This window comes from Scylla paramamosain, chromosome 20, assembly GCF_035594125.1.
Source record: "Scylla paramamosain isolate STU-SP2022 chromosome 20, ASM3559412v1, whole genome shotgun sequence".
In the NCBI taxonomy this organism is placed as follows: domain Eukaryota; kingdom Metazoa; phylum Arthropoda; class Malacostraca; order Decapoda; family Portunidae; genus Scylla; species Scylla paramamosain.
The window spans coordinates 16,151,495-16,176,494 of record NC_087170.1 but is presented as its reverse complement, the minus strand read 5'-3'; the positions used below and the strand labels follow the sequence as shown (position 1 = coordinate 16,176,494).

The following is a 25,000-nucleotide window of genomic DNA, read 5'->3' as shown; positions in this document are numbered from 1 at the left end:
CGGCGGCGGCGGATATGGCAAACACCACGGCGGCGACCGCGGTGGCGTTGTTGGCGGCTATGTCGGTAACCACGGCGGGTACGGCACCAACGTCGTGGTGGGTGGCGGCGTGGTGAGCGGCGGGAAGGTGTTCAGCAGCAAGGGTTTTCGGAAACCTGCGTCGCGGGCGGTACGGCGGCAGCCACCTGAACCATGGCCTGTACCCCCACGAGTACGTGACCGGGGGTCTCCTCCGCCCACCTGGTGGACGCCTACTATGATGTGGACTCCGGTTACGGCGCCAACACTGGATTCGACCTGGCCTCCCTTGGCGGCCCCTACGCCTCGCTCAGATACCGTCTGGTGGGCCGCAACCCCGTCCAACCCGGCTCCGTGGTCGTCACTGGGTCCGACTACCATTCCGGCCCCGTGGTGGTGAGCGGCGGCCATGGTGGTCACGGGGGCGCGGGAGGCTACGGCTACAATAAGAAATAAATGCCCCAGGGAGACGACGCCCACGGCACGCGCCGGGCTGGCCAATAGCTCTAAGTCAAATGTTTTTTTGCAAAAACCGTAATGTATTCTTATTTATTACTATTCAATAAAATACTCTAAGTTTGTCGTGTCTCAGCACCTGGCGATGACCTGGTGGTGACCCGCACCTGCTCACACACCAGCCGCGTGAATCGTACTTACGTACTGATTAAAAAAAAAAATCCATGATAAGACTTACTCGTACATTGCTTAGATTGACTGAAAGTGAAAGTAAATTGATTCACTTCCATATTGCGTAACATCAATTACAACATGGAAGAGAGAGAGAGAGAGAGAGAGAGAGAGAGAGAGAGAGAGAGAGAGAGAGAGAGAGAGAGAGAGAGAGAGAGAGAGAGAGAGACTAAAAAAGTATGATTTGATCTGATAACAATTTTATTTTAAATTCACTCGTGCCTGTGGTGCGACGGTGAGGAGAGTGATGTCAAGCGATGGTGAGTTGACCCCAGTGAAAGTGATGCGTTGTGAAAGTGACAGTACAATCAATCAATATTACAATGACAATATTACATGGGGGGATTTCATACAGTAACAAAACAAACTAAACTATTTAACTACACCTACACCTACACGTACACCTATTTTATTCCACCTACAGCATCAGAATGGAAGGGTATAATTGTAATGTGCAGACGGCTCCACTACTTGATGAAGCAGCTCACCTACCTACCTATATTTCTAACTAGAGTGACACCTGTCATCTTTTTTTTCTTGGCGGCTGTCATTGGCTTGAGCCTTTAACGCGTATCCTGGGCCTTCCTTCTTTCTCTCACCTTCCACATCCTCCTTTCCGGACATCGACAGGTTATAGATGATGAGAACTGTTTTGAAACCTCCCTCTAGGAAAAGGTTTAAGTCATAGGCAGGAGGAAACACAATAACGGGTAGTGAGTTGCAGAGTGTACTTGTAAAAATGCTGAGAGACTGAGAATACTGGCCAACTCTTGCAATAGGGGGATGGACAGAATGGTGTGGCAATTGGGGATGAAATGAGAAATATAAGAGAAAGAAAAGCTTTGGAAATGGGTAAAGATGTAATGGAGGTACATGTAGGTGGAAGTGCAGGTATAGGTGCCCTCGTCACCCCGTCACCCCACCACCCCGTCACCTGTCACTTTCGTCATCCAGTGGTTTTTATAAAGGGGACGTTTTCTCGAGGTTTTAAGTCTGGGAAGAGTGGTTGGAACTGGCTCACGAGAAACCAGAGCAGTCCTCTCTCTCTCTCTCTCTCTCTCTCTCTCTCTCTCTCTCTCTCTCTCTCTCTCTCTCTCTCTCTCTCTCTCTCTCTCTTGGTCTTATCTGGAAATAGAAAAAATCAAAATACTTTCACAACCAGGGCTGCTTCAGAAATTAATGTTTGAAGGAAAACTTTATAATATATAACTGGAGCCTTACCTTTCTCTTAGCACTTCGTAAACTTATGTAGACCCAAGGAGACCCACCTGTAGAGGACTTGCTTGCGTCTCCTTTCCTGCATTCCGTCACAGTAAACCAAGATATAAAGAGGAAGAGAGTAAAGATCTGAACGGAAGTAAATGACCCTGCTGTTGTGCTTATTTTCTTCCTCTTCCCGTTTTCTTCTTGTTACTGTTGTTGTCTATACTATTTTTTCCCCCTCGTGTTTATGTTCACAACTGTTTATCGAAGTTCTGGGAGTTTGTTTTTTATTTTATTTTAGTTTTATTTCTCATTATTATTATTATTTGTTTCTACCTCCCAGTATTGGTGATTTATTTAGTCTCTCTCTCTCTCTCTCTCTCTCTCTCTCTCTCTCTCTCTCTCGCTCTCCTCTCTCCTCTCTCTCTCTCTCTCCCTCTCCTCTCTCCTCTCTCTCCTCTCCCTCTCTCTCCTCTCTCTCTCTCTCTCTCTCTCCTCTCTTAAATCTGGTCAACCCCCCTCCAACACACACACACACACACACACACACACACATGAGTCAAATCTGTGCACTCTCTCATGTGTACACCCCATTGATCCTAATATTACATGCATACACACACTCATGCACACATGGACACACACAAGTGCACACATGGTTGCAAACACATGCACCACGCGCCAGCAGCATCCAGCCACACCTCGGCGTCCACAAGAAAAAAGAAAGAAAAAAACTTTCACTTTCCTTCTCCTACCTGTTTCTCATATTTTCTTTCCTCTCGCCAGCAGTGACTCGCTCTCTCCACCAACACTGAAATTACGATGGAGACAATAATAATTAAACACGAGGCGTATTTCCCTGCTGTACAGAAGGACACACACACACACACACACACACCACTCTCTCTCTCTCTCTCTCTCTCTCTCTCTCTCTCTTCTCTCTCTCTCTCTCTCTCTCTCGGTAATGGATGTATGTATGAAGGAGGTAAGGGAAGCATGGGGGATTGGAAGAGGGACGGGAATGGGGATGTGGAGGGGGAGAGGAAGAGGACAGGCCCAAGATTCACGTCAAAGGAGCTCTAGCCAATGACAGCTGTAATGAAAAAAAGAAAGAAATTTGGGTAGAAATATAGTTAGAAAAGTACGAAGCTGTGTGTACTCGTACATAATAGACCTTAATTATGATTATGATATAAAGCTGAATTTTTGTTCGTTAAATAAAAAATATATGCTTTTATTTATTTATTTATTTATTTTATTTATTTGTTTATTTTGCGGGGGGCGGGGTTCGGGTGGGTTTTTTTTAATGCCAACCCTGCTTAACCATCCACCACCACCACCACCACCACCACAACCGCTACAAAACACTGCACCAGCGCCACACCCTCCAGAAACACCACCCACCTCACCCCCACTCGTCACACTTCTGTCATATCTTTCAACATCAGTCTCACTTCTCATTAACCTTTTTCTTTTTTTTTTTGTTGATGAGTGGAGGATTGGGGAGAAGGTGGGGAGGTAATCTTTCTTTCGTGCATAAAAGGTCATGAACGCAAGTTAGAGAAGGAGGAGGAGGAGGAGGAGGTAAATGAAAATGGGGACTATGAGGGAAGGGGAATGAAGAAGAGGGAGATAAAGAGAGAGAATGATTTTATTTTAACACAATACAATTTTGGGACGAGTAGAAGGAAAGGAAAGGGGTGGGAAAGTCAATGGAGGAAGGGTAGGAGAAGATTTGCAGGGGGGGAGCGTTTGGTGGGAAAAGGGTCAAGGATGTCAATGTGACCTCCTCGTGGCCTCCTTCTACTTCCGGATCACGTACTGGAATTGAGAGGAAAGGTTAGTAGCCTCGCCTGTTGTAGTTGTGGTGGTGGTGGTGGTGGTGGTGGTGGTGATGGTGGTGGTGGTGCTATGTTTTTTTTGTTTCTTTTCCTTCTTTTTGTTTTATTGCTACTTATTTTTGTTTTAATAATTGTTACTTGTTTAGTTTCTTCAGTGTTTTCTCCCGTGCTTTTCCACTTTTTCTGTACACTTATTTTTTTCGTGTTCAATTACTTCTCGCATTCCATTATTCCCTTTGCTGTTCTTTGTTTTAAATTTTCTCATGTCTATATTTTTCTCCTGTTGTCAGTTTCTTCTTTCTATTACTTTTACGATCGTCTAATTAATTTCATCTTCTCCGTATTCATTCTTTTATATCAACCTGTTTTTTTTTTATTTATTTTTTTCTCAGTTGGTATCGCTTGTTGTTGATTTTCATTGGATAGTTTTCTTGACTTTCTCCTTCATTAATTTGCTTCTCCTACGTATGAATATCTTCCCTTGCCTTTCCTTATTAGCTTCCACTAACTTTATTTATTTATTGTATTTTTTCCTACCTCTGTTGTCCTCTACTTGCTTACCTCTCTCTCCTGGCACACCTGTTGAGGGCCTAATAAGGAACACCTGTGGACAGTCACCTTACCTGTCTCGTCTCACCTACAAATGTCGACTCACCCTCTGCGGAACGAGTTTGAGCTGTGTGTGTGTGTGTGTGTGTGTGTGTGTGTGTGTGTGTGTGTGTGTGTAGTGTCACTTTTGTTGTAATAAACACCACCAACACCACGACGACGATGATGACTTTCTCCTTGTTTGCTTGTTGATTGTTGATTGTTGGTTGTTGTTGTTGTTGTTGTTGTTTTCTTTTGTTGTTGTTTTGTTTTATTTTTGTTGTTGTTGTTGTTGTTGTTGTTGTTGTTGTTGTTGTTAGTAGTAGTAGTACCAGTATCATTTTTGTTTTTATTGCTAGTAGTGCCGTCATTATTTTACTAATACTCGTACACTTCAATATTCTCCAAGACATCGATAAACCTTACAATACCACAGTACTCACATTACTCACTACATGAAAGAGCAGACATTGTGTTTCTCCTAGCATTTAGAAGGTTTCCTGAGAGAAAGACAGAGAGAGAGAGAGAGAGAGAGAGAGAGAGAGAGAGAGAGAGAGAGAGAGAGAGAGAGAGAGAGAGAGAGAATGCATGTATTACTGAACGAGGTAATTAACCAGTCTTTCTATTAGCTAATCTTCTGTGGGAACCATTTAGACTGACACATTTCCCAAGCTGTTGGACCTTCTGACACTCCGCCCAGAGCCTTTATTGAAGCTTCCGCGAGATGCCCTATTGAAGCCCCAGTGAGATGCCCTGCTGATGCCCCAGGGAGAGCCGCCATTGAAACCTGCACTATGAAAACATGGTAATGGAGTTTAATATCAAATGCAGTTTAATATCAACAAATGCAAAGTACTTAGCGTAGGTAAAGGAAACCCACACAGTAGGTACACAATAAACAGCGAAACTGGCAGGTTCAGGGTACGAAAAAGATTTAAGGAGTTATAGTTAGCTCTGAACTCCGTCTAGGAAAGCAATGCACAGAGGCCAGAATCAGGGCAAATAGGGTATAAGGATTAATTTTTAGGAGTGTTAAAAGTAGAAGGCTCTAAGTAATACTAAAGTTATATTTGGCGCTGGTCAGACCTAATCTTGACTACGCTGTGCAGTTCTGGTCACCACATTACAGGAAGGATACAGGTCTATTAGAATCAGTACAAAGGAGAATGACTAAAAGGATACAGGGGATGAGGAGTATTCCTTACGAGGCGAGACTGAAACTGTTAAATTTACATTCTTTAGAGAGACGTAAGTTAAGAGTGGACCTGATAGAAGTCTTTAAGTAGTATAAGGGTTATAACAAGGAGGACGTAAACAAAATTCTTAGGATCAGCAACCAGGACAGAATAAGAAATAACGGGTTCAAGCTTGAAAAATTTAGGTTTAAGAAAGAGATAGGAAGAAATTGGTTCTCAAATAGAGTGGTAGATGAATGGAACGGACTCAGTAATGAAGTTGTTAGTACTAAGACATTAGGGAGCTCTAAGAGAAGATTGGACGGATTTATGGATGGGGATGATAGGTAAAATTAGGTAGGTATATTTCATACAGGGACTGCCATGTGTAAGCCTGGTTGCTTCTTGCAGCTTCCCTTATTTTTTTATGTTCTTATGTTCTTAAGACCGTCAGGACCCTCATCAAACTCTGCAGGTCCTCCATCGAAGCCTGGGTCACTGAGGCTTTCAGGTCTTTCACTGAAGCCTGGGGTCACTGAAGCCTTCAAGCCCTCAATTGAAGCTTTCAGAACGTCCATTGAAGCCTGGATCATTGGAATCTTCAGGTCCTCCATTGAAGCCTGCAGAACCTCCATTGAAGCCTGCAGAACTTCCTTTGAAGCCAGCAGAACCTCCATTGAAGCCTGCAGAACCTCCATTGAAGCCTGCAGAACCTCCTTTGAAGCCAGCAGAACCTCCATTGAAGCCTGCAGAACCTCCATTGAAGCCTGCAGAACCTCCATTGAAGCCTGCAGAACCTCCATTGAAGCCTGCAGAACCTCCATTGAAGCCTGCAGAACCTCCGTTGAAACCTGCAGAACCTCCATTGAAGCCAGCAGAACCTCCATTGAAGCTTGCAGAACCTCCATTGAAACCTGCAGAACCTCCATTAAAGCCTGCAGAACCACCATTAAAACCTGCAGAACCACCATTAAAGCCTGCAGAACCTCCATTGAAGCCTGCAGAACCTCCATTGAAGCCTGCAGAACCTCCACTGAAGCCTGCAGAACCTCCATTGAAACCTGCAGAACCACCATTAAAGCCTGCAGAACCTCCATTGAAGCCTGCAGAACCACCATTAAAGCCTGCAGAACCTCCATTGAAGCCTGCAGAACCTCCACTGAAGCCTGCAGAACCTCCACTGAAGCCTGCAGAATCTCCACTGAAGCCTGCAGAACCACCATTAAAGCCAGCAGAACCTCCATTGAAGCCTGCAGAACCACCATTAAAGCCTGCAGAACCTCCATTGAAACCTGCAGAACCACCATTAAAGCCAGCAGAACCTCCATTGAAGCCTGCAGAACCACCATTAAAGCCTGCAGAACCTCCATTGAAACCTGCAGAACCACCATTAAAGCCAGCAGAACCTCCATTGAAGCCTGCAGAACCACCATTAAAGCCTGCAGAACCTCCATTGAAGCCTGCAGAACCTCCATTGAAGCCTGCAGAGCCTCCATTGAAGCCTGCAGAACCTCCATTAAAGCCTGCAGGACTTCCATTGAAGCCTGCAGGACTTCCATTGAAGCCAGCAGAACCTCCATTAAAGCCTGCAGGACCTCCATTGAAGCCAGCAGGACCTCCATTGAAGCCTGCAGGACCTCCATTTAATCCTGCAGAACCTCCACTGAAGCCTGCAGGACCTCCATTGAAGCCTGCAGAACCTCCACTGAAGCCTGCAGGACCTCCATTGAAGCCAGCAGGACCTCCATTTAATCCAGCAGAACCTCCACTGAAGCCTGAAGGACCTCCATTGAAGCCTGCAGGACCTCCATTGAAGCCAGCAGGACCTCCATTTAATCCAGCAGAACCTCCACTGAAGCCTGAAGGACCTCCATTGAAGCCTGCAGGACCTCCATTGAAGCCTGCAGAACCTCCATTGAAGCCTGCAGAACCTCCACTGAAGCCTGCAGAACCTCCACTGAATCCTGCAGAACCTCCTTTGAAGCCAGCAGAACCTCCATTGAAGCCTGCAGAACCTCCATTGAAGCCTGCAGGACCTCCATTGAAGCCTGCAGAACCTCCATTAAAACCTGCAGAACCTCCATTGAAGCCTGCAGGACCTCCATTTAAGCCAGCAGAACCTCCACTGAAGCCTGCAGGACCTCCATTGAAGCCTGCAGAACCTCCATTAAAACCTGCAGAACCTCCATTGAAGCCTGCAGAACCTCCATTAAAACCTGCAGAACCTCCATTGAAGCCTGCAGGACCTCCATTGAAGCCTACAGGACCTCCATTGAAACCTTCAGGACCTCCACTGAAGCCTGCAGGACCTCCACTGAAGTCTTCGTCACTGAAGCCTTCAGGATCCTCACTGAAGCCCGCAGGACCTTCACTGAAGCTTGCAGGCCCTCCACTGATGTCTTCATCATTGAAGCCTTCAGGACCTCCATTGAAGCCTGCAGAACCAGTACTGAAGCCTGCAGAACCCTTGCTGAAGGCTGGAGATCTCCCACTGAATCCTGGTGAACGCACTTTGAAACTCCCCAGGAAAACACCATTCAACCTTTTAGCGCCCCCTTTGAAGCCTGGTGCACCTCCTTTAACGCCACCGGGTGAAGCTCCGTTGAAGCCTCTGTGGAAGCCCCCAAGAGAGGTGCCTTTGGAGTGCCCGGGGAAGGAACCGATGAGGCCCCCGATAGCTCGCACCACAGACACCTGAGGGAGGCTGTGCAGGAATGCCTTCACTGATCCTGTCCTTTGTAGTATGTCAAGAGATCCTGGTGGGAAGCCTCCGGGGCCCTCCAGAACTGCGAGGCCCCCAGTGTGTCCTCCAGATTGGCCTCCTTGCACGCTCCTACAGGATATCAGCAGTAGGGGCGCCACCAGTACGAGGATCTGAGGGCACGGGTGGTGTTTTGGTGTTATGAAGGGGAGGATCAAAGAGAGAGAGAGAGAGAGAGAGAGAGAGAGAGAGAGAGAGAGAGAGAGAGAGAGAGAGAGAGAGAGAGAGAGAGATTGGTGTCTATGTACTCGTATAAGTGTTGTTGTAACGGTTAAATGTTACATCTTTTATTTTTTTTGTCACTTGTTGTTGTTGTTGTTGTTGTTGTTGTTTTTGTTGTTGTTGTTTTCAAGCAGAACGATTTACTTAATCACACACACACACACACAAACACACACACACACACACACACACACACACACACACACACACACACACACACACACACACACACACACACACACACACACACACCACATCAAATCACATCACATCACATCACAACACACATGCGTCCTTCACCACCACCAAATTACCACACCCACGCGACCTTCACCACACACACACACACACACACACACACACACACACACACACACACACACACACACACACACCACAGTCTTGGGGAGCCAGGCATATTTTGACACAAATTATGAACATCCGGTGGTGGCGGTGGTGGCGGTGGTGGTGGTGGTGGAGGAGGTGGTGGAGTAGCCATTAGAGAAACCACAGAGAAATATTTCTGAACTATTTACGTCCCTGCGCCTCTGATGATTGGTCAGAAGTGAGTACAAGGGAACAAAACACAAGACAAAGACAAGTAAACCTTCTCCTGTCCTGGCCTCTGTTTACATCACGCTATTTTTCTCTTCCTCTCCATCATTCCTAGACCTCAATTTTCAGACGCTTTGTTCTTTCATACTGACTAATCTCACAGGCAGCAGGGATGGTTATTTTCTGTGCATGTTTCTTGTTTCCTTAACGTTGATGTAGCTCTTTATTAACCATTATTTTTTATGTAAGAGAGGTCTGGCCAGGAGCAAGAAAAGGGTTGAAGGAAAGGCCTACTGATGGTGTCAATCCTTAGAGAGTAGAGCCCAAAGGATTAATCAGAATTATGAGGTAGATAGAGAGAAAGAGAGAGAGAGAGAACAGAAAACCAATCGAGCCTAACCCAAACCAACCCACCTTCATTCTTGTCGTCTTCCCCTTCATCGCCTTCGTCAGGTGGTAGTAGTATCAGCAGCGTGGCGCCCTTGCGTTATGGCGTGTAATGTCAGGTGCCTCTCTGTTATATACGTGTGCCCTTACTGCACAATGCCTTCACCCTTACCACGCCCTCGCACACCTTGCAATACAGTTCCCAAAATATACCTTCAGATACTCTCCAAAATCAGTGCTCTCGGTCATGCTGTCACCTCGCGGCATTCACCTTGCCCCCTAGCAGAGTAGTTACGTGGAGTGGCAGTGGCTGGGGTCGAGTTCAAACTAGGAGTGGCCTGGGGGAGGGATGTGAGGGAGGGTAGGTAGAGGAGAGGGATGTTAAGAAGGGGAGGAATGTTTGAAAGAGTGTATGAAATTGTATCTGTGACTTGCGGACTGCTACACACACACACACGCACACACACACACACACATCTTTCCTCACCTGCAGATAATTTCAGCGAAAAATAACTAAAAATACTTAATGTTTCCGACAATTTTCTTTTTCTTTTCCATGTTTATTCATTGCCCTGTATCCACACCCTCCGAATCTTTTGTCTCTGTGTATAAATTTATTTTTATTTATTTATTTTTTTTTTGTAAGGTATAATAGGCAAATGTATCGAACTGAGAAAATAGAGAGAATATTCTAGATGAAGGCTTACAGAAAGAAAGGAAGAAAAGTGAAAAGAGAAGAAAGGAAAACTTGATAGGTGGTGATAAAAGAATAAGAGTAGAGAGAGAGAGAGAGAGAGAGAGAGAGAGAGAGAGAGAGAGAGAGACAGAGAGAGAGAGAGAGGGAAGGGTGGCGAAAAGAAAAGAGGGAGAGGAAGAACAAATTTGTGCGTGTGTGTGTGTGTGTGTGTGTGTGTGTGTGTGTGTGTACTAGGAGGGTGGGTGTGAATTACAAGCGTCTCTCTCTCTCTCTCTCTCTCTCTCTCTCTCTCTACACTTCATTCAATTTCTTCCCACTAATTTATTTTCACTGTTCATATTTGAGTGTGAGAAATGATACAAGTGTTTCAGAAGTGTTGAGTCTGGGATGTGTTGAGAAATGTGTGCCACTGTGCTGGGGTCAGGCTGTGTCACACACACACACACACACACACACACACAACACACACACACACACACAGCCGGATTTTTTCTCTACGGTCTCTCAGTCTGTTTGTGTTTCTCTTTCTTTTTTTTTTGTATTTAGTTTAATTTTTCTCTTTTAGTTTCCATTTTTATTCGTTTTTAATGGTCATGTTTTTTTTGTTGTTGTTTTTTTCTTTTCTTTCCGTTTTCTTTTACCATTTAATTTCTCTCTCTCTCTCTCTCTCTCTCTCTCTCTCTCTCTCTCTCTCTCTCTCTCTCTCTCTCTCTCTCTCTTTCTCTCTCTCTCTCTCTCTCTCTCTCTCTCTCTCTCTCTCTCTCTCTCTCTCTCCTTTCATTTTCCAGGACACACACAGACACACAAACAGACACAAACAGACACACACTGATACACACACAGGCACACACACACACACACACACACACACACACACACACACACACACACACACACACACACACACACACACACACACACACACACACACACACACACACACACACACACACACACACACACACACACACACACACACACACACAGACACACACACAGACACACACAGACAGACAAAGCAGATCCTTTATGACACACCTTAACGCTTCCGAACCAAGGCAGGTAAAAGTGAGCAGCGGAACTAATTACGTGACTCCCCAGGTGTGTCCGGCCTCCCTCCTTCCCCACCCCCCCGCCTTACTCGGCCAGGTGTTCTACAAACTACACTTACATGCATAATAGCGATAATTACACGCCTTTAAGCTCCAGTTCTTGTTTTCAGGGAACTAGGGATGGAATGTGCCGACTAATTCTTAAGGGATAAGTGGTCATGACGAATGGCGGGTCTTTAAGTGGTTAGTTGTGTGCTGGGGTATATTAGGAAGGGCCTGTCCTGAGTGGTGGCAGTGCTGGTCTCATCCATCTACCTACCGACTGGCTTAAGATTGCCTCCTGTGCTCCCGCCTGTTGTGACTTGTTCTCATCCTCCCCGGTGTTGTTGGTGTTGTTGTTGGTGGTGGTTACGGTGGTGGTGGTGGTGGTCTTGCTACTCCGGTGCTGCTGTTGGATCTTCGCTGAATATGGTTTGTTGTTTTGCGTTTTTTTTTTATTTATTTATTTATTTATTTTTTTTTTTTTTGTTACTCATGTGTTGTTTTTGCTTCTTATCTGGGTTGAAATATACATCTTTTCCTCCTCCTCTTTCCTCTCCTCATCTTTGCCCTCCTCCTCCTCCTCCTCCTCCTCCTCCTCCACGGCATACAGTTATCAGGCACACTTTCTCTCACGTTCTCGTCTCCCGCCTCACTGATAAACTAGCAATGCATGTCGTCCCGGTAACTGCAGTCATACTGAGTCACCAACGCTCCTCCTTCACTCCCTAACTCAAGGAGGCTTCTCACCACCTCCCTCCCTTCCCTCCCTCCCGCAGAAGGCGTTCGTTGCCTCACTCTGCCTCCTCCTCCTCCTGCTGGGACACTCCTGCAGGGGAGATAACATGTTGAAGGGCGCGATGGAGGACACGGCGGTGAATGAAGTGGACGCTTCTGAGGATCACTTTGCGGCGGAGGAGGAGGTGAAAGCGCTGCCACCCAGCCCTGACACACATCATGAGGACTCCCACCCCGCTTCCAGTCAAGTGTCCCTGCATTCTCTGCCTACCCGGAGATATCCTGGCAGGACGCGTGACCCCCATGCAGCCCACAGTCCCCGCCGCCGTGGTCAGTACCCAAGAGTCACCACGTACCGCCACAGCCTCCCCAGTAAGCGTCGTCAGCCCCTCCGACGGATCTACGGCGTGGCCCCTCACCCTGCCTCTCAGGGTTTCTACAGTCCCTACAGGTTCTCGCCCCCTCACTTCCCCGTCGTGTCTGATCGTGCTGTGCGCTTCAGGGACTCTGCACGTCCTGATGGTGCCTCCTCCAGGTTTCCCGACAGTCCCACGTTTTCTGTATCACAACCGTATCCCCACACACCATTCTCTGCCTCTTTTCGTCCGTTCACGCCCTTCTCATTCGTGCCTCGCCCCGTCACGCCCAACACGGCTCTCGTCCCACCCTCATCCCTGCCGCGCCCAGACACCTCAGTACCCTTTCCGCCGCAGCGCCTCGTCCCCCGCCCCGTCACCCCAACGACTTCTGACGACTCCTTCCTCAGCCTGGTGGACGTGAGGTCTGCGGGAGTGTTCCCCGGCGACACCTTGCCTCAAGACTCTACTGGACACCTCGGTGATCCCACCAACCACGTTCATAATGTCAATGACCTCCCTTCCCCCGCCACTGACCCCAGGAACCTTATGTATGACCCCAGGAACTTTGTACGGCCCAACGTTGACCTCACAGGTATTGTTGACCATCGCGTCGCCCGCCCAGCGCAAGACAGTGATATCTTCTTTGCCTCGGACCTCAGACCATCAGGTTCCTCTGTCAGGCCCTCCTTCGCCAGCCAAAATCGTCCATGCTCCGCCAACACCGTCAGTCGCGTCGTTAACTCACCGCCCTTCGCGAACCACGAGCCAGTGCTGCATGGAGGTGTCCTGACTTTCGCTGGCCGCGGTGACAGTTTCGTTAATCCGCTTAGCACTCCCATCGTTGACCGGGACGGGAGTGTCATTAACCAGGGGGTGCCGTCCGTAGCTAACTACCATACGCATTTCACTGACCGGGAGGGATCCTTCGAGGGTTCTACGCCTCAGGGTTGCGTTAATGCAGAGGATCCTTTCGTTAACCAAGATGTCCAAGCTCTCGATAACCGCCCTGCTTTCGCTGACCGTGACACTGTATTCGCTAACCACGGTGTAAGGTATCCTGTCGCTTATCCAGCTGGTCATAGGACTCCCCCGCAGGATCTCAGTGCAGTGTTGGTCAGCCCTCCCTTCCCGCGCTATGCTCCCTATCCGGTTCCCTCTGGTGGCCACTACGGGAACTATTACCAGAGTAGTCATAATTATGGTGGTTATTAGGCAAGAGAACGTTGTTGGTTCCTCCCTCTGTTCCTTTGTTTTCTTCTTCGTCTTTTATTGATCGTCCTTGGCTTCCTCCTCCTCCTCCTCCTCCTCCTCCTCCTCCTCCTCCTCCTCCTCCTCCTCCTCCTCCTCCTCCTTCTCCTCCTCCTCCTCCTCCTCCTCGAAAACGACCATTGTCAAACACGACCTCCGGAAAATCAGGACCTCTCGTAGAGTTAGTGTAAGGAAACAGTGTAATGATATTTTATTTTTTTTTGTAGTGTAAATATCTAGTACTAAATGATGATGTATTGCTACTACTACTACTACTACTACTACTACTACCTGTATTAGTTTATCTTTTCATTTTATTCTCGTTAATATATACATTCATCACAACGCTTTGTATTCATATTTTTTCCTTGTCGTGTGTGTGTGTGTGTGTGTGTGTGTGTGTGTGTGTGTGTGTGGGTGTGGGTGTGTGTGCATGCGTGCTCACTCATGTGGGTGCGTGTTCGTGTCTCGATTGTTCTTGAGAATGAACATAAAAGTAAATTAAGTGTGAGAGAGTAATAAACAGGTGAAAGGAGAATAAAAACCAACACGAAGAAAATTATGCTTGCAAAATAGATAGAAGACGTGATTGAACTTTGAGGGCGGGGAGGTGGGGAGAGGGAATAACCAGTGGGGAGGAGGAGGAGGAGGAATGAGAGTGGAGGTGCAGTGGAGTGTAGTGAAGGGAAGGCAGGGCGTCTTAGAGCGTTTACGAAGGAGCACGAGGGAAGGAGACACAAAAGCAGCTAGGAATCGAAATTATTTTATTCAAGACGACCGAGGAATGAAGACTTTAGACTTTTAAATAAGAGGCACAAAGATATAGCATCCAGTGAAGGAATGACCACCAAGGCCACCACGGCGAGGAGAGAGGTGTGCCTGGGCACTACTCAGCCCCTACCAGCGCCTGTAGGATGGGCGGCCGTAGGATGGGCGCCTGTACCCACCATGGTGCCCACCGAAGGAGATGTCGTGCTCGATGGAGTGCCCGCCGAAGCTACCATATCCGCCGCTGTGGATGGAGGAGTGCACAAGGCCGCCGATAGCTGGCACGATGGACGCCCCGCCGTAGCCGCCGCCCCTGTGGAAGCCGCCGCCGCCGCCTCTGTGGAAGCCGCCACCGCCGCCTCTGTGGAAGCCGCCACCGCCGTAGCCGCCGCTGACGAAACCTCCACCCCCGATCACCTCATGGGAGTCAAAGCCGCCGATGAAGTGTCCACCGCGCAAGCCGCCAGCGCTGCACGAGGCGACAAGGAGGGCGAGGCCGAGGATGGCGACGAGCGAGTTCTGTGGGAGGAGGACGAAGGACATGAGACACTACAGAAGGAGGAGGAGGAGGAGAACAAGTGAAGAGGAGAAATACAAAGAAACGTAACATAACTAACTGATAGGAAGAGGATGAAAAGGAGGATGAATAGAGAGGATGAGAACTACAAAAGAACACAAAGGAAGAACATACACCAAGAAATAAAAAGAGGACGAGGAAGAGGAGACGAGGAGAGGAGGGACTACAAAAGAACTTAAACGAAGATCATACACCAGCAGATATGTTGGCCCTTAAGAGGTTGTCTGTCAGAAGCTGCACTATCCTAAGTAGACACACAGAATAGTGAAGATGAAGACGGAGGAAGATGGTGAAGAGGAGGAGGAGGAGGAGGAGGAATAAGTGGAGATAATTAAGTCATGGATGGGGTTATGATGGATGATGGAAGAGAAATGAATAAAGAAGGTAAGGAGGAGGAGAATAAAAAGACATGAAGGAAAGGATTATAAAGACGATGGAAAAAAGTGAGACGAGAAAAGGTTGATGGATGATGAAAGAGAAATGAAAGAAGATAAGGAGAAGAATAAAAAGACAAGAAGGAAAAGATTATAAAGGAGAGAGGAAAAAAAAGTGAGACGAGAAAAAGGTTAAAAGGTAGAGGATAATAAGGAGGGAGGGAAGAAAGAAGAAAACAAAGGAGAGGAGGAGAGGCAGAGAAGTGAGACGAGAGAGTGAAAGAGAGAGGAAAGTTGTTCTTCTTACCATTATCATTATTTTTTTTTTTCTTTACCGTTGAAGAAGGTCAAGGGTTTAGTAAGAAATCGAGTTTGGAAATGAAAGATGATGTGGAATGCAAAAAAAAAAAAAAAAAAAGGAAAGTCGAAAGAACGCGGTTAACGACAGTGTGTGTGTGTGTGTGTGTGTGTGTGTGTGTGTGTGTGTGTGTGTGTGTGTGTGTGTCATGAAGAAAGAAATCCCACATTGGCCAGAAAAACATACATATAGACTGAGGTAATGACACAGATGACACACACACACACACACCACACACACACACACACACACACACACCACACACACACACACCACACACAGACACACACGCATAGACAGACAACAAAGACAGAGTTACTGACAGATAGATAGATAGATAAATCGATAGTTAGTGAGAGAGAGAGAGAGAGAGAGAGAGAGAGAGAGAGAGAGAGAGAGAGAGAGAGAGAGAGAGAGAGAGAGAGAGGAGAGAGAGAGAGAGAGTGTCTGAAGATGAGAAAGACACAAACAAGAACAGAAAAAGAAAGAGAAATCAGATAGACTGAAACAAAAAACAGAGAGAGAAACAGAAACTATGAAACTGAGATAAGTATAAGGACACAAACACTCAGAAATACCCACAATACACTCACAAACACAAACACCCCACAAACACCCACAAAACACCCCACAAACACCCCACAAAACACCCACAAAACACCCACACACGCCCACTAACACCCACTAACATCCACCCACAAACAGCCCACAAACCCACAAAACTACCAAATTCCAAGCCCCAGACTCACCATGCTGACGGGAGATAATCAACTGCAGAAGGCGACGCTGCTGGAGGAGGAGGAGGAGGAGGTGCAGGTGGTGAGATGGAGATACTGAGTGCCAACTAAGTGCCTGAGCCGATCCTTATATACCGTGCCAGCTTCCTTCTGTCTCATCCTTGGCCTCTACCTGACGAGGACGCCCGTGTGTGTGTGTGTGTGTGTGTGTGTGTGTGTGTGTGTGTGTGTGTGTGTGTGTGTGTGTCTGTGTGGTGTGTGTGTGTGTGTCCCTCCCTCCCCCCCTTTGACCTGGACGGGTTTTCCCTAAAGGGGGGTTTAGGCGGGGCGCCAAAAGGAAGGGGAGGAAAAGGTTAGGGGAAGGGGGAGAGGGAAGGAGCAGGAGGAAGGGGGGGTGATGGAGGAGGTGTGGTTAAATTGTTTTTATTCTGTGTCCCGATGATGTGAAGTTCATGTGTGTGTGTGTGTGTGTGTGTGTGTGTGTGTGTGTGTGTGTGTGTGTGTGTGTGTGTGCGTGTGTTGTTTCGGTGGTCTTCCTGGTGGTGGTGTCTTGTGACGCCTTGTGGTTGTTTGCTTTCATTAATTAGTACCGGGTTTCCTTGCTTTTTTTTTTTCTTTCTTTTTTTTTCATTTTGTATTTCTATATATACTTTTATTTAATATCCTCTTCCCATTTTCATTTTATTTTCTTTGCAGCAATATTTACAACAACTTAACAACAACAGATAGTAAAAAACAACAATAGCTACAACAGCAACAATAATAATAATAATAATAATAATAATAATAATAATAATAATAATAATAATAATAATAATAATAATAATAATAAATCTTCATGCAATATATATATATATATATATATATATATATATATATATATATATATATATATATATATATATATATATATATATATATATATATATATATATATATATATATATATATATATATATATATATATATATATATATATGATAGATAAATAAATAAATAGATAGATAGATAGATATGCAATTATCTACATATAATTACATTTACTATCATTACTTTTCTATTGTTTCATCATTTTTATTACCATTCCTAGCTATAGTAGTAGCAATAACAACACCATTACTAAAAGTACCTCTCGCTTTCTCTTTCGATATTTCATACCACCCACCAGTCAAACAATAGCAGCAGTAACACGAGCACGAGGCGCAATCTCGTGTGATGTGTGTCAAGGCAAACCCCAGTATCACATGAGGACCTAAACACGCGGTATCAAATGTTGCCGCCACTCAAAAGTACACTCGTGGACAAAAGTCACTTAACTGCATGCACTCACTTTCCTCTCAGACCCTCTGCCTCAGTGTTAACTCGGATCTCTTGGTTGTCTCTGTTGGTGTGGGTCCTTTCTGGTGTGTGGAGGGAACGGAGGATTTAGGATTGATTGAGAAACGGGGATAAATTAATGTAGCAGATTGTTGAGTGTGAAGTGAGTGATCTAACCTAACATAGCGTGACATGACATAACCTTTTCTTGACATAATGTGACATATTGCATTATCTTACATCTTCTCCTTACCTTACCTTACCTAACATAACCTTATCTTACCTAACCTAACCTAACCTTACCTTACCTAACCTTGCCTTGCCTTACCTAACCTAACCTTATTTTGCCTTGCCTAATACGTTTAAAAATAATAACTATTTTTAATGACCTTTCTCTCTCTCTCTCTCTCTCTCTCTCTCTCTCTCTCTCTCTCTCTCTCTCTCTCTCTCTCTCTCTCTCTCTCTCTCTCTCTCTCTCTCTGTCGTGCCCTTCGGAAAAAAAAAGTCGTGAAAATTATTTGAATTAATGAGGGAGTGTGAGAGTCATGTTAATTGTTTTTTTCGAGGAACAAAAGACACAGCCGAATTGCAATAAAGTGAAACGAGGTGCGCACAAAATTATGTCTTCCGGAGCAGAAGGAGGAGCAAGAATAGGAGAAAAAGGAGAAGAGGAAGGAGGATGAGGAGGAGGAGGAGAGTAGAGAAAGTTACGAACCGTGGAGACAGGGATGAAAGAAAAAAAAAAGAAAAGGTGAAATAAGGTGAGAGAGAGAGAGAGAGAGAGAGAGAGAGAGAGAAGAGAGAGAGAGAGAGAGAGAGAGAGAGAGAGAGAGAGAGAGAGAGAGAGAGAGAGAGAGAGAGAGAGAGAACTATATATTAATGCATTTCTCGACCCCTTCTTTTTTTCTATGTGTGTGTGTGTGTGTGTGTGTGTGTGTGTGTGTGTGTGTGTGTGTGTGCGTACTGTGTCATGTAACGAAAGATAAATGAAACTAAGTTACGAACACAAAAAAAATATTGAAAAATAGGAAAGAAATTAACGAAAAGGAATGGATAATAAGAAAAAATACGAAGGGAAAAGCAGCACCATAGAAAAATAAATAAACAAAAACACGAAAAACAGAAAAAAAAGGAACCACAAACACACACAAAAAAAAAAGGAATATATAACAAAGCCGAAGAAAATGGAAAGTGAGAAACAAACAGAGAAGGGAAGACAAAGAAAGACAAGGAAGGGAAAAGAATACTGTTGATGAAAGGAAGGACAAATGTTTAATGGAGAGAGAACAAAAAATAAAGCATAATGTATAATAGCAGAATGTTACTTGCATTCACTTGTCGTCTGGAGGTCACAGGGAAAATCAAAACAAAAACAGAATGATTGAAAAAAGTATCGAAAAAAAACTGTGAGGTAGAGAGAGAGAGAGAGAGAGAGAGAGAGAGAGAGAGAGAGAGAGAGAGAGAGAGAGAGAGAGAGACACTCACCACACACACACACACACATACACACGCCCGCGCACACACATTTACATATAAGAATATATTATTTTCCATGTGCAATGTTTGGAACGCACATAACAATATGTTAATTCTCTCTCTCTCTCTCTCTCTCTCTCCTCTCTCTCTCTCTCTCTCTCTCTCCTCCTCTCTCTCTCTCTCCTCTCTCTCTCTCTCTCTCTCTCTCTCTCTCTCTCTCTCTCTCTCTCTCTCTCTCTCTCTCTCTCTCTCTCTCAAGGAGGTTAATGTGTGTGTATGAGAGAGAGAGAGAGAGAGAGAGAGAGAGAGAGAGAGAGAGAGAGAGAGAGAGAGAGAGAGAGAATATCCTTTTACCCTTTTCTTGATCTCTCCCACACCTTTAAATGCTGATACCTGTTCTCTCTATCTCTTCCTTATTCCTCCCAGAAAGCGTACCCGTAGTAATAGTTGTAGTAGTAGTAGTTGTAGTAGTAGTAGTAGCAGTAGTGAACCAGGAACAACAGTAGTTTCTTAATATTCCCCTTTTTTTTGGTATGGGGTAATTGGGGGGGGGGAAGGCGACAGGGTCATACAACGTACACCTCCACCCACCTCCATCTACCTCCTCCCCTCTCCCTACTTACTAATCCCCGCCAATCCCCCGCAACATCTAGTCACGAACTGATATACTGGGGAGGAGAGTAGGGAGGTGGTGGGGGAGTTGGGGGGAGGTTCCTGGACTAGTTTCACCCACAGATGATTATAGGCCGTTCGTGTCAAGGGAGGGAGGGAGGGAGGGGAGGGAGATAAGAGGAGGAGTGAAGGAGGAGAGGAGGAGGGAGATTAGAGAAGAAGAAGAGAGGAGGGTTCAGTTAGTTTTCTTACCTTCATCCTCCTCCTCCTCCTCCTCCTCCTCTTCCTCCGTCTCTTTCCTTCTTTGTTCTTTTTTTTTTTTTGACGTTTTGATAAGAGAGAAAGGGAAAGAGGAGAGAAAAAAGGAAGAAATTGAAAAAAAAAAAGATAACAGAAGAAAGATTTAAAAGGTAAGAGATAAAAACACAAAGGAGAGAGAGAGAGAGAGAGAGAGAGAGAGAGAGAGAGAGAGAGAGAGATGGAAGGGAATGACATGCAGTTTTCGTGTCTTTTCTTGTCTAGTGTTGTTGTTGCTCTTGACATTTTTAGTAGGTGTGTTTGCGTGTGTGTGTGTGTGTGTGTGTGTGTGTGTGTGTGTGTGTGTGTGTGTATGAAGTCAGATGAGGCAATTAGTGTACCTGAGCTTGTTGACCTCGTGTGAAGCTTGCTTGTTACTTTTGTTTACTTTGTTTTCATGATGGTGATAACAGAAATGCTAACGGTTATAGTGATAGTGGTCTTGAAAATGATAGTTGGTAGTAGTACTTAATAATAATGGAAGGATTAGTAGTACGAAGTATCATTATATTTGCTAGTGTGTGTGTGTGTGTGTGTGTGTGTGTGTGTCTGTGTGTGTAGTTGGAGGGGAAAAAACAAACACAGATTGATGTTTTTTATCGATTTTTTTCTTTATATATCTTCTGAAAGCCATTTTACTGCCTGGTTTCTTGTTTTGCACATGTAGCAATCCTTTCCTCTCTGTCCACACACACACACACACACACACACACACACACACACGCATCTTTCTGAACTACCTTTCCCTTTCTTAGCCTTGCGAGACATTACTCCCGGGCAGCGAGGCAATCAGCTTTTTGCTCTCAATAACAACAACAGCAGCAGCAGCAGCAGGAGAAAGAGAGGGAGGGGAGGAGGAGGAGGAGGACGGATGGTAGCGGCGGGAGTAGAAGTGCGGTGCTCGTAGAAGGAAGGATGTGAGAATAATTTTGGTGTTTCTAATACTCTACTGATGGTGGTGGTGACGGTGCGGGAATTTTGGTCTCATTCCGATGTCTTGCTGGTGCAGGAGGAGCAGGAGGAGGAGGAGAAGGTTCGTTGCCTGGGGTCATCTAGTGTCTTTACAGTCGTGACCTCTGTGGCTTATTTCCCGTAGCCCTTACCCCCGCCCCGCCTGCCCCCATAGCCGCCACTCACTCCGCCCCCAAAGCCGCCGCTGGAACCGCCGCCGTAGCCGCCGCTAACGCCACCGCCAAAGCCGCTGCTGGAACCCCCGCCGTAACCGCCGCTGGAACCGCCGCCGTATCCGCCGCTGGAACCGCCGCCGTAGCCGCCGCTGACGCCGCCGCCAAAGCCGCCGCTAGAACCGCCGCCGTAGCCGCCGCTGGAACCGCCGCCAAAGCCGCCGCTAGAACCGCCGCCGTAGCCGCCGCTGGAACCGCCACCGTAGCCGCCGCTGGAACCGCCACCGTAGCCGCCGCTGGAACCGCCACCGTAGCCGCCGCTGGAACCGCCACCGTAGCCGCCGCTGACACCGCCGCCAAAGCCGCCGCTGGAACCGCCGCCGTAGCCGCCGCTGGAACCACCTCTATGGCCGCCACTGAAACCTCCACCAAAGCCGCCTTTGGATCCACCTCCATAGCCGCTGTTAGAACCGCCGCCATAGCCGCCGGTAGAACCTCCGCCATAGCCGCTGTTAGAACCACCGCCATATCTGCCGCTGTTGCCACCACCGAAGCCGAAGTTGGAGCCGCCGCCGTAGCCTCCACCAAAGCCGCCACCGAAGCCACCACCGGAGCCGCTGCCAAATCCGCTGCCGGAACCGCCGCTGTAGCCGCCTAAAGTGTTGCTACCACTGTATCTGCCCCTGCCGCCTCGACCACCGCGGAAACCGAAGCTTCTGCGGCCGCCACCACCTCCGCGACCTCTGCCGTAGCTCCCGGCGTCGCTGAGCTCCAGCAGAAGGATGCCAGCCACGGCGAACACCACCAGCAGTTTCTTGAGAAGGAAAAACAGAGAAACACATTAAGCCGTACCCCTTCCTGTGTTCACTCCCTCCCCAGGCGCAATGATGCTTGCTCCTGCACACACCTGCTCCTCACCCATTACGTCCTAAAGGTAGGGCGGTATCCTCAGGCTGGGAGATGAAAACAAGCACCTGGTATAGTGCTGGTGCTCCTCCCGCGGTCAGGAGTGGTGCGGTGCCTGGTACTCATTAGCTCTGTGGCTCGCAGGGTCACAGCCTTGCACTTGTATTTGTTCGTCTCCTTGGTGCTGTGTTATGGTCGAGTGTAAACGTGCGACAACAGGAGGGGAAGAGACAGAGGCTCATAAAAAAGGACAGAAAATGGACAGTTTAAAGAAAATCAGGTAGTCATGTTGAAAATGCACTGTTGTTATGCATACAGAAGATTTTTTGTTGATATACTACATATAAAAAAATATACATACATACATACATACATAAAATACATATACACGTAAGTAAAGATAAACATAAAGAACAAAGAAATGAAGAAAAACACACAAACACATAAACACATAAATATTTAAAGACACACGCTCTACTCAACCACCGCCCCCCCCCACACAAACATACACACACACACACACACACACACACACACACACACACACACACACACACACACACACACACGCCTGTCTGTCCCAAGAGCTCTTTCAATTATGCAGAAGCACTTGGAGGTTCTAACCACAACCGGACCTCGCCACTTTTTGAGAATGACTTGCCCAGATACTTAATGGCTGGCTTCCCAGTGAGTGCGCCGGTTCCTCCCTCAGGCCTTTGACGTGCAGTGGTTGTTTAAAAAGTTGTGAAGTTAGACTGTGTAGTTTGTTATGTTGTTTGTAGTTAATCTTGTTGTTTGACGTTGTTTGAGGTTGTCAGTTAAGTATTGCGTGTTTTTTTTCTTATTTTTTTTTTTTAGTCTCTCTCTCTCTCCCTCTCTCTTTCTCTCTCTAACTCACAATTAGAACCTATACAGGAGTGAAATCACAAACTACTCAAGAAAGAAGGGAGGCGAGGGAGGGGGGGCGAAACCAGTCCAAGTCACTAAGTTAAAAATTACAAGATAGTCAAAAAAACGTGAACTAAACGTAGAAGTACAAGATGAAATAACAGAGACAAAACAAATAAAAATAACAGAGATAGAGAAAAAAAATCAAAGCAACATATTCACACATGCCTAAAGACACATTAAGAAAATACTACAATAAAGAAGAAACACAAGGAAGAGTAGAGGATGATGCGGAAGAAAACGGAGAGACGAAGACAAAACAACACTAACACATACCGAAACGACAAAAATCACGCAACGTAGTGAAGAAGAAATAGAAAAATAAATCAAAGACGAAGATAAGAAAGAAAGAGGAAGAAAACGAAGATGAGGCAAAGCAACACCAACACACATATCGAAGGACAAAAATCACGCAACACAGTGAAGAAAAAAATAGAAAAATAAATTGAAGACGAGGAAGGGGAAAAGATGGAAGAAAACAAAGACGAGAACAACTACCAAGACCACGTACATCTGAAGGGGAGAGGGAAATCCCAAGCACTCACCATGGTTCCTTGAGGGCCTCCTGAAGTGAAGTGTTGTTCATGCCTTGAGACCCTCGCGTTATATACATGAGCCCAGCGCGGCCCGGGGACCTCAGCCTTAACATAATGGCTGGATGCGTGTAGCTAACCACCGGCTTCTCGCTCGCAACCAGGGGCGGAATTATGCACACCAGGAGCGTGTGTCAAGCAGCAGTGATTGGTGCTTTTGTGCGTGTGAGGGGTGTGTGGACAGGAGTGTGTGGACAGGGTGGTAGGGGGGAGGGTGTCGTGTGTCTGTGGGCGTGTGGGTGGGTGGGTAGGTGAATGTGGGTGTTTCAGTTTGGTGGACACAAGACATGAATCTATCTATGTGTGTCTGTTCTTGGTCATATCAGTCAAGGGCGCACACACACACACACACACACACACACCAGTAATTATCTTTCTGTATTCTGAAATCCTTTTTTTGGTGATTCATATTTTCTTCTCCCCTCGCCTCTCCTCTGCTTTCTCGTCTTCTTATTTCTGTTTCGAAATCCCAAAAAATGGAAAATTTCAACAATGTACAAAGAAGATGCGTTTCAAACTTTTCTTATATATATATATATATATATATATATATATATATATATATATATATATATATATATATATATATATATATATATATATATATATATATATATATATATATATATATATATATATATATATATATATATATATATATATATATATATATATATATATATATATATATATATATATATTTCTTTAGCTTAATTTTTTATTTTTATTGTATTACTTTTTTTATTTGTATGTTAACATTATCATTAGTTAGTTTGCTAGTAGTTAGTTCATTTGTTTGTTAATTTGTTTTTAGGTACTTATTACTTGTGAAAACCTTATCATACCTAAAACTCCGAAATATTTCAAGTAAAATCTGGAATGCTCAAGTTATGGATCTGACAAACAACAAGTGCAAGCCAGAAGTGATAAACGAAAATTAATCAATAAAATCAGAGTAAAGAATAACAAACAATGGACGCAAACCAGTTATTATGTAAAAGAAGCAAAAGAAGATTAATTACATAAGAAAAATTACAAACAAACGGAAAGGATGGAAGGTAGAGTATTGAAACAGAAAATAGCAAAGGAAATAGAGGCGAAAAGAAAAAGAAAATTGAAGAATAGGCAATAAAGGAAAGTAAATAAGACGGAGAAGAATATGAAGATTAATTGCATAGGGAGAATAATAAAGAGAAAATAGAAGAAAGAGAATTGAAATAGAAAACAGCAGAGAAATCAGAAGCAAAAAGAAGAAGCAGGGAAATAGAAAGAAAAGGGAAGAACAGGTGATATATGTATGAAGTGAATGAGACGGAGAGACGGGGAAGAATGGCGAAGAAGGC

At 45.6% G+C, this 25,000-nt stretch overlaps 4 protein-coding genes across 6 annotated transcripts; 1 reads left to right on the top strand and 3 right to left on the bottom strand.

Annotated features, from left to right (window-relative positions):
- Positions 1-5,130: 5,130 nt before the first annotated feature.
- On the bottom strand, positions 5,131-9,597 carry LOC135110700 (uncharacterized PE-PGRS family protein PE_PGRS54-like). 3 transcript variants are annotated; one of them, XM_064023329.1, is made up of 3 exons: positions 9,465-9,597; positions 6,889-8,386; positions 5,131-6,804 (listed from the first exon to the last, which is right to left on the bottom strand). In XM_064023329.1, exons 1-3 carry the CDS (start codon positions 9,489-9,491, stop codon positions 6,065-6,067), a joined length of 2,265 nt encoding a protein of 754 aa, XP_063879399.1. In that variant the 5' UTR covers positions 9,492-9,597; the 3' UTR covers positions 5,131-6,064. The 3 variants fall into 3 exon arrangements, with proteins under 3 accessions (XP_063879399.1, XP_063879400.1, XP_063879398.1); XM_064023330.1 differs by having other exon boundaries at positions 5,131-7,665; positions 7,729-8,386; positions 9,465-9,544; XM_064023328.1 differs by having other exon boundaries at positions 5,131-8,386.
- Positions 9,598-11,476: 1,879 nt separating this feature from the next.
- On the top strand, positions 11,477-13,915 carry LOC135110698 (uncharacterized). The gene is made up of 2 exons (XM_064023326.1): positions 11,477-11,657; positions 12,005-13,915. The coding sequence occupies exons 1-2, from the start codon at positions 11,655-11,657 to the stop codon at positions 13,532-13,534; spliced, it is 1,533 nt and encodes a 510-aa protein (XP_063879396.1). The 5' UTR covers positions 11,477-11,654; the 3' UTR covers positions 13,535-13,915.
- A 402-nt stretch (positions 13,916-14,317) lies between these two features.
- On the bottom strand, positions 14,318-16,533 carry LOC135110699 (ctenidin-3-like). The gene is made up of 2 exons (XM_064023327.1): positions 16,397-16,533; positions 14,318-14,857 (listed from the first exon to the last, which is right to left on the bottom strand). Exons 1-2 carry the CDS (start codon positions 16,397-16,399, stop codon positions 14,468-14,470), a joined length of 393 nt encoding a protein of 130 aa, XP_063879397.1. The 5' UTR covers positions 16,400-16,533; the 3' UTR covers positions 14,318-14,467.
- A 4,139-nt stretch (positions 16,534-20,672) lies between these two features.
- On the bottom strand, positions 20,673-23,642 carry LOC135110697 (uncharacterized). Its single transcript, XM_064023325.1, has 2 exons — positions 23,610-23,642; positions 20,673-22,024 (listed from the first exon to the last, which is right to left on the bottom strand). The coding sequence occupies exons 1-2, from the start codon at positions 23,610-23,612 to the stop codon at positions 21,170-21,172; spliced, it is 858 nt and encodes a 285-aa protein (XP_063879395.1). The 5' UTR covers positions 23,613-23,642; the 3' UTR covers positions 20,673-21,169.
- Between the last annotated feature and the right edge of the window lie 1,358 nt (positions 23,643-25,000).

Bases quoted from the DNA above. Each gene is read 5' to 3' on its own strand.
- LOC135110700 (XM_064023328.1), bottom strand. From the start codon at position 9,491: ATGAAGGGGAAGACGACAAGAATGAAG. The intron at 8,387-9,464 runs GTGGGTTGGTTT...CCGTGCCCTCAG, and splicing joins GGAAGACGACAAGAATGAAG to ATCCTCGTACTGGTGGCGCC.